This window comes from Cetorhinus maximus, chromosome 4, assembly GCF_964194155.1.
Source record: "Cetorhinus maximus chromosome 4, sCetMax3.hap1.1, whole genome shotgun sequence".
Taxonomy (NCBI): domain Eukaryota; kingdom Metazoa; phylum Chordata; class Chondrichthyes; order Lamniformes; family Cetorhinidae; genus Cetorhinus; species Cetorhinus maximus.
The window spans coordinates 63,102,910-63,121,773 of record NC_135882.1 but is presented as its reverse complement, the minus strand read 5'-3'; the positions used below and the strand labels follow the sequence as shown (position 1 = coordinate 63,121,773).

Below are 18,864 nucleotides of genomic sequence, written 5' to 3'. Positions count from 1 at the left end.
GATACACAGATCATTAAAAGAAGCAATGCAGGATAATAAGGCCATAAAAAAAGCTAGCAAGGCACTGGAGTTTATTTACACTGGAAGAATAGAATTGAAAAGCAGATAAGTTAAGTTAAACTTGTATAGAACCTTGATTAGACTACACTTGGTGTATTGTGAATAGTTCTAGTCTGTGACCAAGTGAACAGCTGCGTTTGCCCATATCAAAGATGGCGGCGCTGTACGCTGAACCGGCTCTAACAGCACATGCGCTGTACTGACCCTTTCCCCTCCCCCATCCCGTTTCCCTCTGTCGAGTTCCCGGATTTCTCAACAACACACAAAAAAAAAACTGATTTCGCCAAATCACAGTGGCGCCTGGGGCCCCTGTGAACCTGCACTAGATTCGGGGTTGCGGCCGCCGTCCCTTTCCACGGGCCTGGCATGAGCGGCTCCAGGAATAACCGGGTGATGATGGAGGGGGTCGGGGCGCGAGTGGTGCGGGGCCCCGACTGGAAGTGGGGCAAACAGGACGGGGGAGAGGGGCATGTGGGCACCGTCCGGAGCTTCGAGAGCCCAGAGGAGGTGGTGGTCGTGTGGGACAACGGCACCGCCGCCAACTACCGGTGCTCCGGGGCCTACGATCTGCGCATCCTGGACAGCGCACCGACAGGTAGGGGTAACTGCGGGCAGGCGCGGCTGGTTGGGCAGCTGGCTCATTGTGTTCAGCCTGTCTGATGGTGCTGAGATCCAGGCCCCACCCGGGGAACTCAATTCAAACATTAAACTAGCTGCGATTGGAAAAAAAAACCATGATTCAACTATTCAGTAAATTTATCCTCGGCAATAAAATTATAACTTGATATAACCTGATAACTTGAAATTTAATAATTGACGTAAATGTTGGAGTAGCTAGAATTGGGGGGCTTAATAATTGACATTGAAGTGACTGTTATTAAGAATGAATACTAGTACAATGACACTGTCCAGAATGCTTTGGTTATTGGAATTGATTTGTTGAAGTTGCTTCTTTATATGTTTAGTTTTGAAGATTAATGCTTGACAAGTACCCTTTTCTGTTATAATTGTAGCTTTGCGCAGCCCGGGGGGGGTGGGGGTTGGGGGCTTCGTAGTTTCGTTTTTAAGTTTTCATGACATTTGTTTTGTGTTGGTTGGGGCAGGGGTTCATTCAGTTGTTGAAATATGGCTTGTTGTGGTTGGAGCTGAGATGTTCTAACTGTTTCAAAATTAAAAACAAGCTGTGATGGACTAATCTTACTTATTGATTGAAAGTTACAGTATTCTTAAGGGGTTATTACACTTTCCTCCCTTCTCCTCTTCACCTGCAATTGTTACAGTTTAATGATCTTTTGAACCTAGAGCATGCATGGTTTGCATATCTTGTGCATGATTTAAACTGCCATTCAGTTTTCTTATTTAGTTAGTTTTCATTAATTTGATCTTTAATGGAATCTAGTCTGTATTACGCTTCTTTGATTAGTCATGCACTTCAGTTTTGAATTACCAGCAGGTCTTTTTGTTCTTTGGACTCTTTCGTGAATGGATGACCAAGGATGGGGTAAAGAACCTTCCTCATCTGTACCTGCTTTGAATGGTCCCCTAACATTGCTAGGTTATTTTAGATAAGATGTACTGACTGTCATCTGCAGAGTGTAGTTGGTGAATCATTGTATTGATATAAATTTAAATAAGTATTTCAAGTCCAGAAAATGTTGATTTTAAAAAGTCTATTTATTTAGCTATCACTAGTATAATCTGATCCAGTGGAAATCTCTACAAATAACTTGTGGGGTCCAGTATGATTGCTGCCTTACCACATTGGAAGTAACATCAGCTAGCCAATAACATGTAGTCTATGCATGTGTATGCTTCTGGTGGCAGACTTTTTGAATTAATGCCTCATTATTGGATTGCCGTTATGACATGCCATCCTTCTGTAATGGCAGCGGTGTGTTTCAGCCAGTTCCTTTGGTTTCCCTCAATCTAAATTAAAGCTTGGGGGAACAGAAATCATATTTTTAAACAATGGACTTGTTTTTAATATTAATACCTAAATAGATACTTATGTTTGAAATTCATCATTTTTTCTGTAGTATCATTCCATGATTATACCACGTTTTAAATATATGGCATAGGAGCATTGTGTATAATGCTTTAGTTTAGAAAAATGTGCAAATGTCATCACAAACCTAGCTACCAGTCTCCTAAAATAAAATTGAATTTGGCTTTTAATTCAAACATGAGAAATTCATGCTTGAGTGGGCTTAATTAATTAGATAAATAAACTTCATGACAAGAAGATATAATAATGTCTATAATGTTATTGGAAATTATTTTAAAATAGAGTTTTAGTGGTGTCTCTGTGTGTGTGCCTTAATTGGATTAAAGCCAGCTGGTCTAGAGGCTTTGATGTATAGAAGAGAAGTAGGCTTGAAATGTTAATTAGATAAACATAGGGAAGTTACAAGGTGAAGCATAAAGGGGGCAATTTGCATTTTTAAATAAACCATTCAAATGCTGCCAGACCTGCTGAGTTTTTCCAGGTAATTCTGTTTTTGTATTCAAAAGAATGGGTGAAATATTACATCTAGTCAGATGAAGCCAAGCAATGTGTTTACTTTTTTCCAAAGCTTACTAATAAAACTGGTATTATGAAAGGGTTTTATTCTTAGAAGAGGTAAAGTTCAAAAAACCTAGTGTCACAATGAGACTTTGCATTCAAAAAGGAAAGGAATAGAAGGCTGTTAGCAAAAGGACAGGGATTCTAAGATCTAAAGCCTCCAGCCTGTAAGCCTCAAGCCACTGTCTGCAAGGACCCAGAGCTGAAAGAAACTCATTTTGAATGTGACTGTCCAGAGTTTGCTTTGCCAAGGGTCTGTTTAAATCTGTGTTTTACTGTTGCCTTAATGGAGGCATAACTAGGTGTTAGATTAATTAGAGGATTTTTGTAGTTATTATCGTAATTTTGTAGACATATGTATGTGCTTACAATCTTTCCTGTATTAATAAATGTTTAATTTAGTTTTATAAAAACCTCTTGAGACTTGGTCTTAATACTACTGAATTCAAAGCCAGCAGTTTGAAACATACAAATTGCAAAATTGGTTATGACAGTTGTTTCAAGTTTCCTTCTGGGATTTGAACAGTTCGACATTTACCATCGACTGTGTCATAATACTTAAGCAAAAGTATTTCCAGGTGTCAGGAAGAGATATTAATATATATAATGTTGTTGGAAATTATTTTTTAAAAAAGTAGAGGTTTAGCCTGCGTGTGTGTTAATTAGGTTAAAGCCAGCTAGTCTGGGTGCTGTGATGTAGTTTTGAGATGTAAACAGAGCTAGAGGGTACATTTGCATTTTGTTGAATACAGCATTCAAGAGTGGGAGTGAAATCTTGCACCTGGCGAGGAGACACCAAGCAATGTTTATATTACTAATAACATTGGTTCTATAAAAGGGTTTCAAAGGGCCTCATGATACAATGAGAATTTGCATTCAAAAGTATAACCTTAGAGGAGTTTGTGTGTGCAGGTCAGAGGCATGGAAGATCTAAGCCTGTAAGCCTACAACTAACTGTCTGCAAAGGAACCAAATTGAAAGGAACCTCATTTTGAATTTGTAAGGTGAAAATGCCTTGCCTGGTGTCTGCTTAAAGCCTGTTGGTTATTGTGGCCTTAGTGGAGATAAATTTGGAAATTTATTAAAAGTTATGATAATTTGTAAACATGTGTATGTGTTTAATACTTTGTTTTAAATTAATATATGTTACATTTAGTTTGATGTAAAAACATCTGGAGGCTTGGTGGGTTCATTTCTGAATTCAGAGTTGCATCTCAAACATACCAATTGAAAATATAGGTTATGACAGTTGTTTAAAGTTTCCCTAGGATTTTAAATAACAGCCTTTACCAACTGCTGTGTCACAACACAAGATAGTAGTCTCTCTAGGCTATTATTAGCTAATATCAGAATTCATGAATGTATTGCTCAGGTAATTGATGTCATCTGAAAGTTTGAGATTACGTTAGGCTTAAACTACTGTCTGTGTACTGCTGCGTAACTGTAGTACTTGAACCTTAGCTGTCAGCTGAAATCTAGTAATGCACTTTTAACTTTGTTGGCTTGAACGGATTTTCCTCTGAAACGAGTTATTAAGCTGTTAAGGCTCAACATGTGATTTGAAAAGCTGTACATGTCTGAGGTGCATGCATGGCTTCTTACATTTACATTTGGCTTTACCAGTGTTCTGCTTCTTGCTAAATCCAACCTGCACGATAAACAGGGCAGAATGAGCAAAGCACAGACAGCATTCAACGGAGTATGGCACCATGGAACAGTTAACACTCCTGCCACGCAAGTGCCAGGCATTGACTATTTTGAGCAAAGAAAGCCCAGCCAATTTCACCTGTCCTTCAACAGCACCACAATTGACCAGTTTGCCCACTATCAACATTCAGAAAGTTAAATGGCCCAACCATATCAACATTGGCTGCAAGAGCAGAGGAAAGGCTGGGTATTTTGCGATGGGTAATTCACCTGCTGACCCCTTTAAAAACCTCTTCTCCATGCTGAAGTCAAAGGGTGATGGCACTCTAGCCAGTTGCCTACATGGGTGCAGCTGGGACAAGACTCGATTTCAACAGCATCCATAACAGCAGTTTTCTCGATTGCCGCTCCTGTTATTGGATTTTATCCATCCCTTCCATCGCTGATGCACAATGGTTTACAATATGTACAATATATAGTTTCTGTAACAGCACCTTTCTCCCCTGCGACCCTTTGCACTGAATAGAACAAGAACCGCAAAATCTTGGCAGCACCATTAGCTTCAAGTGGCATGTTGTCCTACTTTGGAAAGTATGACTTCATTGTCAGTGGGCCAAGCCTTTGAATTTTTTTACCTGTCATTTTTATGGGAGTACCATGACCACAATAACTATGATAGCTCAAGAAGGCCTACCAACAGAGCAATAAGGAATGGGTGGTAAATTAGGCATTGCCAGTGTCACCTATCTTCCTAGAAGAAATACTTCAAAAATTGTGGAGTTGGTGAGGAAGTTTTTGTTGTGGCAGACAGTGAGAATGGGAACAGTTTGTGCAGTTAATACAAGGTGTTCTTGTCGTAACATTAGAAATTATGTTGCATTATTCTGGATTATAGTGATCTGTGATTGATCAAAAATAAGAGGTGTGCAGGCAGCAGCAAATAAAAGAAGGTATTTGTGACAAAAATCAAGGAGCTTCTTGAAAGTTTTTTCAGACCATATCTTACTGTGTCAGTGTTTCTTAGGTCCTTGTGATTCTTGCCATGCTTTGTAAGCCAGCCTTTCCCTTACAAACTGTCAGACTGGCTCAGTTGGTAAATTTCACTGCTCAGTGGTAACATTTTAGTGCAGCACTCAGAGTGCTGTACTGTCAGAGGTGCTTTCTTTCAGATGGGATGTTAAATTAACACCCTGTCTGCAGTGGAGTCTTTGAAGCTCATGATATTTCTTAAAGAGGAGTTTGGGGTTTTGGGGGCGGGGGGGGTGCTAGTATCCTGGCCCGAAATTCAACCTTTAACAACGCCATCAAAAATACATTAATCGGATATTTAAGTCATTCGCTGTTTCTGTTAGTACTGCTGTTAGTGTAAATTGGCTGCTCCATTTGCCTGGAAACAATGGCAACATTTCAAGAGTAATTAATTGTATACAGGGGTGTGAAAGGCTTCATATAAGTTCCTTAACTCTTGTTTAGCCAATATTTTGAGCTGGCGCTATGGATGGCAATTTACTCACCACATGTTTGTGAATATAACTCAGTGACTCCAGCCTGCCTTTAGGACTTCTTTTGGGTCATTTTATTTGGAGTAATTTAGCATGCAAAAAATTATAATTCAGAATAATAAAATTGTCATTTACATGACTAGTGGCCCAGCATTAACTTAACATTTTCAAATCTTAACTTGTTAAAAAAAGGAAGTTGATGGGGTTAGTTTTGATATATATTCTCAACAACTAGGTCCCAAATTTGTGATCAGCGGCGAAGTAGTGGCTGATGGTAAATTAAATCTGGTACAGGTGTGCCAGCACCCGTAGTGTCAGCAAACAGATTAAGCAGCCAATCACATTGAAGTATTCTCTCAGACAGCAAACCAGATAATTTAAAAGAAATAAAAACTGAAAATGCTAGAAGTGTTCAGCAGATGTGGAAAGCGAACAGAATTAACGTTTTAGGTTGATGGGAGATCATCAGTCTGAATCATTAACTCTGTTCTATCTCCAGAGCTGCTGCCTGACCTGACTATTTGTAGCATTTTCTGTTTTTATTTCAGATTTCTAGCTTCCCCAGTATTCTGCTTTTGGATTAGTGTCTAATTCAGGAATTTAAAAGTACTAGTTATCTTCATTTTAAATTTCAGATAGCAAAATAAATGATTGGATTAAGATATGATTGGATTAAGATAAAGTTAAAAATTAATGGTTTTTAATCATAGTAAGCAAATTTGACATTTAAAATTAGCTTTTCTGCGCTGGTGAGAGTGTTCAACAGTAATTATGAACTATTTAAAAGCCCAGATATACATCATTCAACAAGTTGTAACTTTTTCAAAGATTTTTACAGAGTGTATAATAGTGCTGGAGTAGAAGTTCAATTTAAAGATTTCCCATTGATTGCAGCCCAAGGAAGTGTTGAATTGCTGACACCACCTTCTGGATTTCTGCGACACTCTGCGCATGTGCAGGCTGCTGAAGTTGCTGTCTGTTTCAGAGGTGTAATAAAGGTGAATGTCGTTGTAACCACCACAAAATCTAGGCTGTTATTTAGAGAGTATGCTTATAACCTAATTGTGCATATTTGTATAGGCCTAAAGTATACCCTTGTTGAGCTACTTTCTCGGCACCCAGAATATTCAAACATTTATCTCTGGCGTGTACAATCACCTTATGGGTAGAACTTTAAGTCTAAAAGGAAGAGGGTTGTGAGATTTAGGCCACAAAATAATATAAAGCAGGGAGTCATGATCAGACATTTTAACTATCATTTGGTAGTTTGAGTCAACTCTTTAACTTCTTCACCAAAAGCGCCTTAAGTCACATTAACTTGATAGATTGTGCTCATCTCTTGGAAGAATACGGAGAAGATATGGCTTTACTGCATATTTATATATGCCTAGCCGTGTCCTCAAATTCAAACTTGTGCAAAAAGACAGTGTGTTACAGCGGGCATGAGTAGCACTAATCTCTTAGATTCATTCCTCTGCGAGCTAGATGAGGGGACCACAACCTGCCTGAGATTAGCATAACTACCATTGCTAGTAGCTTTCATCCTCTTGCTTTGGTGAAACTCTGCCAATCTTCTACAAACATTTGGATTAGACTTGTGAGGAATAAGGCAGTTAGAACTTGAGATTTACATGTTTCTTCTAGAAATGGGATTTTTCTGGTGGGGTCAACTTGCAGAAACCCTACACCCCACCCTGGTAAAGAGAGGTCTGATTAATGTCTATGAGAATGCGTGCTAACATTAATATTTCCAATTCAGTAGAAATTGACGTGATCCAAATTGTATTTTCAGCAGGAACAGTTGTGGTAGAGCGGAAATCAGTATTTTACCTTGTGCGGCAGTCCTATTAAAACTACCATGTTTTCTTGCAACTGAACTTAGTACCTTTTGTATTTGGAGAGGCAGAAATTAAACTCACTGGGATGGAGCTTCCGCTTTAGGCAATCGATTGGTCTGGATGAAAATTGCATCCAAAATTGCACTAGGCTTTTTTTCCCCCAAGTTTTCACCCAACTAATTTGCATATAATGATGAGCAAGTGCAATTGGCCAGTGTTTTAAAATACAATTCTTTGGTGGGGATGAATTTGTTTTTAATTTGTAGTTAATGGCTAAAGTTCTAAACTTATTGAACCAATGATGAGGGTGTCCAGAAATAAAACATTTTTGTTCTCCAATCTCCTACTTTATTTTGAAGTCCTGAACCATGCTGGCTTAGAGTTCCATAGAGACGAATAGTTTACCCAAATGAGTGTTCTTCATGTGCAGCTCGAGTGAATGTTGTGGGGCGTCCCAACCCTGTGCTCATCAGTCTTTGCTTTCTAGCAGAGTCATGAGTGGAAATCAAAGAGCCCATGGGTGAACTTCAACAATTGTTTATTCCTGTCTGGTGCAAAAGTAAAACGGGAAAGGTGGCCAAGCCATGACTTACAAGGGAAATTAGAGATAGTATTAGATGCAAGGAAGAGGCATACAAATTAGCCAGAAAAAACAACAGACCTGAGGATTGGGAGCAGTTTAGAATTCAGCAAAGGAGGACCAAGGGATTGATTAAGAAGGGGAAAATAAAGTACGAGTGTAAGCTTGCAGGGAACATAAAAACTGACTGTAAAAGTTTCTGTAGGTATGTGAAGAGAAAAAGTTTGGTGAAGACAAATATAGGTCCCTTACAGTCAGAAACGGGAATTTATAATGGGGAACAAAGAAATGGCTGACCAACTAAATACATACTTTGGTTCTGTCTTCACAAAGGAGGACACAAATAACATACCAGAAATGTTGGGGGACACAGGGTTTAGTGAGAGGGAGGAACTGAAAGAAATCAGTATTAGTAGGGAAATGGTGTTGGAGAAATTGATGGGATTGAAGGCCAATAAATCCCCGGGGCCTGATAATCTACATCCCAGAGTACTTAAGGGAGTGGCCCTAGAAATAGTGGATGCATTTGGTGGTCATCTTCCGAGATTCTATAGACCCTGGAACAGTTCCTACAGGTTGGAGGGTAGCTAATGTAACCCCACTATTTAAAAAGGGAGGTAGAGAGAAAACTGAATTATAGACCAGTCAGCCTGATGTCGGTAGTGGGGAAAATTCTAGAGTCCATTATAAAAGATTTAATAGCTGAGCACGTGGAAAACAGTGGCAGAGTCGGACAGAGTCAGCATGGATTTATGAAAGAGAAATCATGCTTGACAAATCTAATGGAATTTTTCGTGGATGTAACTAGTAGAGTTGATGAGGGGGAGCCAGTGGATGTGGTTTATTTGGACTTTCAGAAGGCTTTCGACAAAGTCCCACATAAGAGATTGGCATGTAAAATTAAAGCGCATGGGATTGGGGTTAGTGTATTGAGATGGATAGAAAACTGGTTGGCAGACAGGAAACAAAGAGTAGGAATAAACGGGTCTTTTTCCGAATGGCAGGCAGTGACTAGTGGGGTACCGCAGGGATCGATGCTGGGATCCCAGTTATTCACAATATATATTAATGATTTAGATGAGGGAATTAAATGTAATATCTCCAAATTTGCAGATGACACAAAGCTGGGTGGGAAGGTGAGCTGTGAGGAGGATGCAGAGATGCTTCACTGTGATTTGGACAAGCTGAGTGAGTGGGCAAATGCATGGCAGGTGCAGTATAATGTAGATAAATGTGAGGTTATCCATTTTGGTAGCAAAAACAGGAAGACAGGTTATTATCTGAATGGCTATAAATTGAGAGAGGGGAATGTGCAACGAGACCTGGGTGTCCTTGTACACCAGTCGCTGAAGGTAAGCATGCAGGTGCAGCAGGGGGTAAAGAAGGCAAATGGCATGTTGGCCTTCATAGCCAAAGGAGTTGAGTACAGGAACAGGGATGTCTTGCTGCAATTGTGCAGGGCCTTGGTGAGACCACACCTGGAATATTGTGTGCAGTTTTGGTCTCCTTATCTGAGGAAGGTTTACCCGACTGATTCCTGGGATGGCGGGACTGACATACGAGGAGAGATTGAGTCGATTAGGATTATATTCGCTGGAGTTCAGAAGAATGAGGGGGGATCTCATAGAAACCTATAAAATTCTAACAGGCCTAGACAGGGTAGATGCAGGAAGGATGTTCCCGATGATGGGGGAGTCCAGAACTAGGGGTCACAGTCTGAGGATATGGGGTAGACCATTTAGGACTGAGATGAGGAGAAATTTCTTCACCCAGAGAGAGGTGAGCCTGTGGAATTCGTTACTGCAGAAAGTAGTTGAGACCAAAACATTGTATGCTTTCAAGAAGTAGTTAAATATAGCTGTTGGGGCGAAAGGGATTAAAGGATATGGGGAGAAAGCGGGGACAGGCTTTTGAGTTGGATGATCAGCCATGATCATAATGAATGGCAGAGCAGGCTCGAAGGGCCGAATGGCCTACTCCTGCTTCTATGTTTCTATATATTTTAAAAAATCTCCCCCTCACCAACCTAGTGACACTGGGGCCAGTTGTATTATTTCTACTACCTTTCTAGCCAAGAGCAATTAACTTGGCATATAGTCGGGAATGAATCTGGGACCTCCTTGCTCAGTATAACTCAACAGGGAATGCATTTAACCACTGTGGTGTTGGAGGATCTATTGAAGTATTGTAACTTCAAACAATAGTTTTGCCAGTAAACCAGTTGGGGATAACTTAATTGATGGGTTTTGGTTGAGCTGCAATGTAGTGTCTTAAAAAATGCAATTATAAACACAATTTCCCAGCAGGGTATATTTTTGATTGTAGCTGAGTGGAACATAGGAATAGGAGTTAGTCATTTAGCCCCTCAAACCTGTTTCACCATTCAGTTAGATTGTGGCTGATCTGTACCATCTGTTGACCCATCTCCCTTCCATTGGGATCTCATTTTCAAGGAGAGCATTTACTCTCTCAAGCAGACAAACTGGCTTGATTTACGGTGGTGTTTTGCCACACTGATCAAATCCAGAAGTATGCTTTCAGTACTTGTTACGCCTGCCAGGTAAGTGAGCCTAATGATTCACTTCAGTATAGAATAAACCTAGGTGCACCAATGATAAAGCATCTCAAAGAACTGAATTGATCTGTTATATAGCTGTGAAACCCTTCGTGTTTCATACCATCTTTGTAAACTGTTCTGTAGTTTAATTAGAGCAAACTTTAGGAACAAGCTATGATCAGGAGCTTTGGAATGTCTTTTTGTAAACCATCTTGTTGCACGCCGTACACATGTCACTTTGTGTTTGAAATACATTTTCTTAGAGGTATGCAAGCTGCAAATGCAGCCTGCTTGCACAGGTTCCAACAAGATTTCTACCTTTTGTGGTAGTTTAAACTATTAATCATACAGCTTTGAAAGACATCTGATCCTTGCAGCCCTTGGATATATTTTCTGAAACATCAATTTGAAGTACGCTTTGGAATTCGGCACCCTTTAAGTATTTTATAGGAATACATTGAAATGCTATGATGTATATCCTTGGCCAGCTTCTGATGATTCATAGCAGTTCTTTCAACTATATTTCTTTTGTAAGGTTGCACAAAAAAACTTTGCACAGTTATAGCTGCTGGTCTAATTAAAAGTCAAAACTGATGACTGATAATTGATTGCTTATGTGCTTAAAAAAATTTGAATTATCCAATTTATTAAATCATAAAGTCAGAATTTAGTGCAGATTTTAAAAAGTGATTGGTAATTTAAGTTAACCAGCTTCAGATCAAGAGTAAACTATTGTCTGTAACTGCAACTTTTAACATCCAGTATGGTTATAGTATAATTGCTTAGTTGTTGAAAAGCAACCTCTGATGTTGCAGGCAGCTTGCGATTAACAATGACTTTTATGGCAACAGTATAAATGGGGAGATGACGGAACACTGGGTACCACAGCTTCAATTAGCGACAATTTTGCAATATAGAGCAGCTTTGGAGAGAATTTCACAGTGCCTATTTTAAAGATTAGATGGTGCAGTACATTGGAGATCCAGAGTCTATCGTGTGCAGCAGAATAGTGGATGCTGCTTTACGCTAACTTTGTGGAATAGCGAATGCCACCAAGTGATGCTGTGCAAAATTACTGCCTGGAGACCAGTTAGTATCTTGCAGGAAAATAAACTGAAAATTGAATAGTTGCTTGAGAATTGCTCTTCCACACCTCCCAGCAATTGGTTATAATACCAAATTATTGCAGGCTTGAGAGCTTCTTATTTGTCTAAATGTTTCTATATTCATGTATGGTCAATGGTGCTGTGGGAGGAGGGGGGGAGGGGGGTGGAATTTTTACAATTGTATAGCTTTTTAAAAAATAATTGAGTGTTGATGAGGGCATTGGGGAGCTGGAGAAAAAATATTTGAGTCCAGAATTTTCCAGGAATTGAATTACCTTTAACAACATTAGATTCTATATAAGCATTAACTTCAGCTGTCCTGATGATGCAATTTTAATTGTTAATTTAGCCTTTGTTGAGCTCAGCAACTGTCTCATAGTATTTCTTAATTTTATCTTAGTCCATTAAATGAGTTATTTGGGAGGAACAAAATCAAAATAGAAGACAGACCACAAATGATTCAAGTTCGCAATTCTTCTGAAATTACTGTTTCTTCTAGTTTGGATATATAGGGGTTTCCTTATTTGAATAGACTGTGGTGGTCTCTTTGCTCTTGTACGTTCTGAAGATCTGTATCATGTCACGCCTCAAAGTGATTTGTGCTGTAGTGTGGTTCAGAAGTTGCCAGTGGCCTTGAATTTCCATGATGCTATTCAGCAATGGAGGACATGACATGGAACCTGATTATAACTGAAGTTAGTACATGTGCAACAATGAATATGGTATAGCTCTCTTTTTTTCCTTCCGTAGAGCATCTGGATCTCTTTTAATTTGGCAGAGAATGTATTCAATTTCATGTCTGGCTCATGATCTGAAGAACTGAAGACTGTGTGAGGCTTGTTAAGTCAAAGAACCTTCAGCCAGTGCAGGAGTTTCAATTGGCCAGTCTGTTATAGAACTAGAAGATAAACATTGAAAGAGATCAGGCCAGGTAGCATATCAAGCCTTCCCCTTCCAAATGATAAATTTAGTTTGCATTGTCATGTAGTAGTTATTGATTTCTTCAACAGAGTCAATAACTGCAGATTAAATTTGTAAGCTAACTGTGAAATTTCGCTACCATTCTATCCCTACAGGTGATTAATTGAAAGTCCAGATTATCAATCTAACAGTCTCCATTATTCAGTCTTATGATGTATTTTCCTAAAGTTCCAACCTGTTCTGTTTATATCTATAGTTACTGATTATGATTTTCAATTCTGTAGATATTCATTAAGGGCCTTTGTAAAGCAGCTCATTGATGTGACATTACGAGAGACATCAATGTAAAGCACTCTTTCCTCCTGGAAAACCTTTTTTTATATAAATCATTCTTTGCTCATTTTTAGTGGCACTTAGTGTGAGTTAGCAATTTTGAGACCTGAAATATTGTGTTTCAGCTGAAAATGAGCCCTCAGACAATGGTTTCATGAGCTTCTTACGCCACTGTCAAAATGAGTTGATTTAGAATCTTTTATGTTCAGAATGCCAATCCTACTGCACATCAAAAAAAAATTGATGCTGACCCTTTGTCATATACTTGAGATTTAGGAGCAAGCGCTATGCTAATCTCACAGTTTAGGAGCAGTTGACTAAAAATGCAGCTGTGTGTCTGGAAAAAGGTAAGCATCTAATTTTAGTGAGGAGTTGTTTGTTTTTTTTTTGTTATGCAAACTAAACTTAATTAAGTTGTAAGTGGTAACTTGTTTGCTCTCCCGAAGTTTCTTCTAACCAACTACACTTCAGTATTTTTCAATTTATATCCAATCTCTTGTTCTACAATTATCATTTAGCTTAAATGAATTGCTTCATTTTTTTGTTATCTATATGTGACGTTATAAAAATCTGGACTATTTTCCGTATCTGACTTTTGAAAGAACTAGAGTGTCTTTGTGCAGTGGAAACAAGCCCAGTTCACTATCACCACGTTTCAAAGTTTTGTTGGATTGTGTGCAGTTGACTAATGTCTAGTTTGAGGTAATGGCAAACATGATTTGACTTAAATCTGTGCTTTTTCTGCTTTCAGTGTTTTTTTTGTCTGCTAAATCTCCAAGGAAGATAGCCTGGACCAAGCAAGTGCTTTAATGCATGATTACCATTCAAGTTCTGTACTTAGCAGTGGATGGAACTGATAGCAACTAGGAGTAGGAATCCTAGGGGCTGATATTCCCATTATTTCTTTGTGTTTAATCCCCACCCCATCCTCATACTCAGAACACAAAGGTGCTACTAAGTGACAGATCTGTTTCAGTTCAGGCACCACTATTTAAGAAGGGTAAGAAAGATAAACTAGTAAATTTTATAGGCCTATTAGATGAGAACCAGTTATAGGGAAGTTACTGAAATCTTTTTAGTAGGGACAGAGTGATTGAGCATTGGACAAATATGAGCTGATCAGAGAAAACCAACATGGATTTGTAAAGGGCAAGTCATGTCCAACAGGCCTGTGGAATTTTTTTGAGGAGGTAACTAATCTGGTAAATAAGGAATCGTCTGTGGATGTTATTTATATGGACTTCCAGAAGGTATTTGACAATGTTCTGCATAGGCAACTGTTAACAAAAATGAGAGCACATATTGGGGAGAATTGAGGCAACCTATTGGTTTGGATAGGAAATGAGCTCGGAGGTAGGTGACAGAGTAGGGATACCGAATGGGGATGTACTCAAATTGGCAGGATGTGACACATGGTGTCCCCTAGTGATCTGTTCTGGGCCCACAGATTTTCACTATATTTATAAATGACTTGGATGACTGAATGGAAAACCACATATTTAAGTTTGTTGGCAACACTAAATTAGATGACACAATTAATCATGTACAAAGAGTCAGAAAATTGCACAGTTAGATTGTTAGATTAAGTGAGCGGACAAAACTGTGGCAGTTGGAGTTAAGTGGGAAAGTGTGTGATCATCCACTTTGGACCCAAGATAAATCAGTATTTTCTAAACAATGAGCAGCTAGGAACTGTGGTTCATGGAGATTTAGGGGTTCAAATATTGGAAGTCATTAAACTTGCTATTGGGTGGTTTGTCTTTGTCTCAAGAGGACTAGAATAAAAAGGGGTAGATGTTGCGCTACAGTTATACAGAGCCTTGATTAGGTCCTGATAATGCAGCGGATGCTGGAAATCTGAAATAAAAACAAACATGCTGGAAATAATCAGGTCAAGTAGCATCTGTGGAGCATCAGAACAGTTCCGATGAAAGTTGATTTCAACCCGAAATGTTAACTCTTTCTCTCCATAGATGCTGCCTGTCCTGCTGATATTTCCAGCACTTTTTTGTTGATCAGATCCTATCTGAAGTATTGCATTCGATTCTGGGCACTGCATCTCAGGAAGGATATATTTGGGCTTGCTGGCAGTGTAGTGCAGATTCACCAGAATGATACAGCAGCAAGAAGGGTTAAGTTACAAGGACTGTCTTGTATTCCCTTGAATATTGATGATTAAGGGGTGATCTAATTGAGCTGTTTAAGACGAGTTTGGAATTTAAGTTTTTTATTCATTTACGGGATGTGGGCGTCGCTGGCTAGGCCAGCATTTATTGCCTATGCCTAATTGCCCTTGAGAAGGTGGTGGTGAGCCACCTTCTTGAACCGCTGCAGTCCATGTGGTGTAGATACACCCGCAGTGCTGTTAGGAAGGGAGTTCCAGGATTTTGACAATGAAGGAACGGCGATATAGTACCAAGTCAGGATGGTGGGTGGCTTGGAAGTGTGCTGGTGGTGGTGTTTCCATATATCTGCTGCCCTTGTCCTTCTAGGTGGTTGAGGTCATGGGTTTGGAAGGTGCTGTCCAAGGAGCCTTGGTGAGTTCCTGCAGTGTGCCTTGTAGATTATACTACACACTGCTATCACCTTGGAGCGGTGTTGGAGGGAGTGAATGTTTAAGGTGATGAATGGGGTGCCAGTCAAGCAGGCGACTTTGCCCTGGATAGGTGCCCAGCTTCTTGAGTGTTGTCGGAGCTGACTTGTGCCTTGTAGATGGTGGACAGGCTTTGGGGAGTAAGGAGGTGAGTTATTTGCCACAGAATTCCCAGCTGTGACCTGCTCTTGTAGCCACAGTATTTATATGGCTGGTCCCATGGTATTCCCAGGATGTTGATAGTGGAGGATTCAGCGATGGGAATGCCATTGAATTTCAAGGAGAGATGGTTAGATTCTCTCTTGTTGGAGATAGTCATTGCTTGGCACTTGTGCAGAGTGAATATTACTTGCCACTTATCAGCCCAAACCTGAAAATGGGCAACAACTGTGTCAGTATCTGCGGAGTCATGAATGGTGCTGAACATAGTGTAGTCATCAGTCATCATCCCCACTTCTGACCTTATGATGGAAAGAAGGTGATTGGTGAAGCAGCTGAAGCTGGTTGGGCCTGAGGAACTCCTGCAGTAATATCCTGAGACAGCTGATTGACTTCCAACAGCCACAACCATCTTCCTTTGCGCTAGGTATGACTCCAACTAGTGGCGAGTTCTCCTCCTGATTTTCATTGACTTCAATTTTGCTAATGCTCCTTGATGGCACACTTGGCTAAATGCTGCCTTAATGTACACCGAGAGAAATTATTTCTTCTTGGGGAAGTCTAGAACAAGGGAACATAATCTTAAAATTAGAACTAACCTGTTATGGGGTGATGTACGGAATCACTTCTCGCAGAATGCAGTGAAAATGTGAAATGCTCTTTCCACCTCCTGTTCCCTGCCCCAAAAATGATCTTAAGGTTAGGTCAGTTCAAAATTTCGATACTGAATAATAGATTTTTGTTAGGTTGAGAGTATTAAGGGTTACAGAATCTGCGATCCGATCTGCTGTGATATAATTGAATGGCCTACTCCTATTCCTATCTTCCTATTCATAAAGAAAACCCTCATGGCTACCAAAGTAAGTCTAGATTTCTGGGCATGGGATAAGTCAAAACTGCCTTAATTTTCAACTTAGACTGGATCTTTGCTAATTTACTTTTATTTTATTTTCTTAAAGGGATCAAGCATGATGGGACAATGTGTGATACATGTCGTCAGCAGCCGATTATTGGCATTCGTTGGAAGTGTGCAGAGTGTACTAATTATGATCTTTGCACAGTTTGCTACCATGGCGATAAGCACCATCTGAGGCACAGGTTCTATAGAATCACCATACCTGGTAGTGAGAGGTAAGTGAAAAGAGCAATTGTAGCTTATCAGAGCTTTATTTGGTCATTCTGTGATGCAAAATTTCAGCATTCAAAAGCATGCTTTAATCGGTTAGGTCAAGTCATTATTTTCACATTAAAGTGGGTGGCAATAGCTTCCTGATGGCTTCAGTGAATGGCTGTGCTGTATTGATCTTAGGTTTGACTCTTGACCTTGCCGAGTTGGCTGACCTTAACTGGGTTGGTGGTAGGACCGCAACAATGAGTTTGTGATCCTTGGTTGGGGAGAGGAAAATTGACCAAGAGTTTCCGCACCTTGTCACTATTTAGCCACTTTATTTATAGTAGATGTGAGGATAGGATTGAGGCCAGCTATGATGTGGTCTTCCATTTCAGGTCAAATAATCTGACAGCACTCATGAATGATGCTTGCATGTAGATAATATCTACTTTAGTTCCTGTGCAGCTGTACCCCGGGGGGTCTGGTTAGACGCGAAAGCTACATGTACAATTGGTCGGAGATGTAATATTGTGCAGAAACTGACTTTTCATCCATTTAATCATCAGATAATCTGAAATGGTGGCTGAAATCCATTATTTTTAGCTTGCCCTTTTCAGAAATTATTTTTACAAAATCTCATTGTAGAGCTTGGTGTGCAACCATTCCTTTGTGCGACATATTCATCTTTAAGCACACTTATAAACCAAACTATGTTTCATTTGTCGAATGGGGCATAGTCATTCAACAGTCTATGGATTGGACAACTTAATCCTAGACTGTCAGTTTCACTATGGTGAAGTTATCTGTGCATATTACACTGTAATTTGCACAGATAACCTAGCTGTAGAGGAACTGTACCAGTACTTGTGTGGAAACTCTAACTTCTCTTAAACCAAGTGGCAATCTGCCTTTTGGCCGGATCACTATTGCCATTGGCTAAGGCTACCTGCTTGTCTACCTTGACTCTCTATACAAACGGTCTCAGATTAAATTGTCCAATCCATAGTCTGTTGAATGTGCCCCTTTCAAGAATGTCATTGTGTTAGAATTCGAGTCCATTAACCCTTTTAAACAATTCTCAAGTTCTGAAATGATTTGAAGTGATAACCTTTTTGATGCCAGTGGTTATGTTTTATTCGGTCTAAGTAAGACTTGACGCAAGCTGATACCTGAGCAGTAAACAGCATTACCGTTACAGCCTGGGTACAAGCATGATCTCCACGTATCTACTCCCTGGTCATACCCTAAGTGCTGTCTTGTCAGTCAATGTGATATGGAATACAACTCCAGTGCTCAAGCAGTCTCCTCTTGGGCTTTGCTGCATAAAGAAAGTATACAAAGACCCATTTAACCCAGTCATTACCTTGCTATTATTTGAAAGGCCCGATTATAAACGATAAAATTGACCTGGCTTGGGCAGAAAGATGGTTCTAACTCTCAAGTGCTAGTGCCTGGCCAAATCGAGGAAAACATGGTGGTCTTGGCACCCAGTCGTTTTGTCTTAACTCTAAATCGCACCTGGGCTTCTGAGACCCTGCAGAGAAGTTTATCTCCTTGTTTCTACACAACAAGCCGTCTGTTTTCACACTCTGCTATATTTTTGATGAAGTTTACCTTTTTATGATTTGGATCCTTTCCAAACCCTGTCAATGTATAAGTAATCGCACTGCATGGCAATCACCTTGATAAAGACAATTTCTAGTTAAACAGATGATGGGCATTGATTATTCCATCCAAACAGAATAAAAAGATACAGCTGGAACACTTCATGGAAGCTACTTGCAAGTCAGTAGCACTGAGGAGTTGTCTTGAAAATAAACCAGCTTGAACTAAAAGACCAGCCTGGATTAATTCTTCCACTGCAACCTCTTATTGTGAATAACAACCCTTGGGG

At 39.7% G+C, this 18,864-nt stretch overlaps 1 protein-coding gene across 3 annotated transcripts in view; it reads left to right on the top strand.

Annotated features, from left to right (window-relative positions):
- Positions 1-283: 283 nt before the first annotated feature.
- Positions 284-18,864, top strand: part of mib1 (MIB E3 ubiquitin protein ligase 1) — a 187,280-nt gene continuing 168,699 nt past the window's right edge. For all 3 annotated transcript variants that reach the window (XM_078540225.1, XM_078540222.1, XM_078540223.1), the window contains exons 1-2: positions 284-655; positions 16,819-16,990. In XM_078540225.1, the coding sequence (XP_078396351.1) occupies positions 427-655; positions 16,819-16,990 (401 nt within the window). In that variant the 5' untranslated portion in view covers positions 284-426. The remainder of the gene's footprint in view (positions 656-16,818; positions 16,991-18,864) is intronic.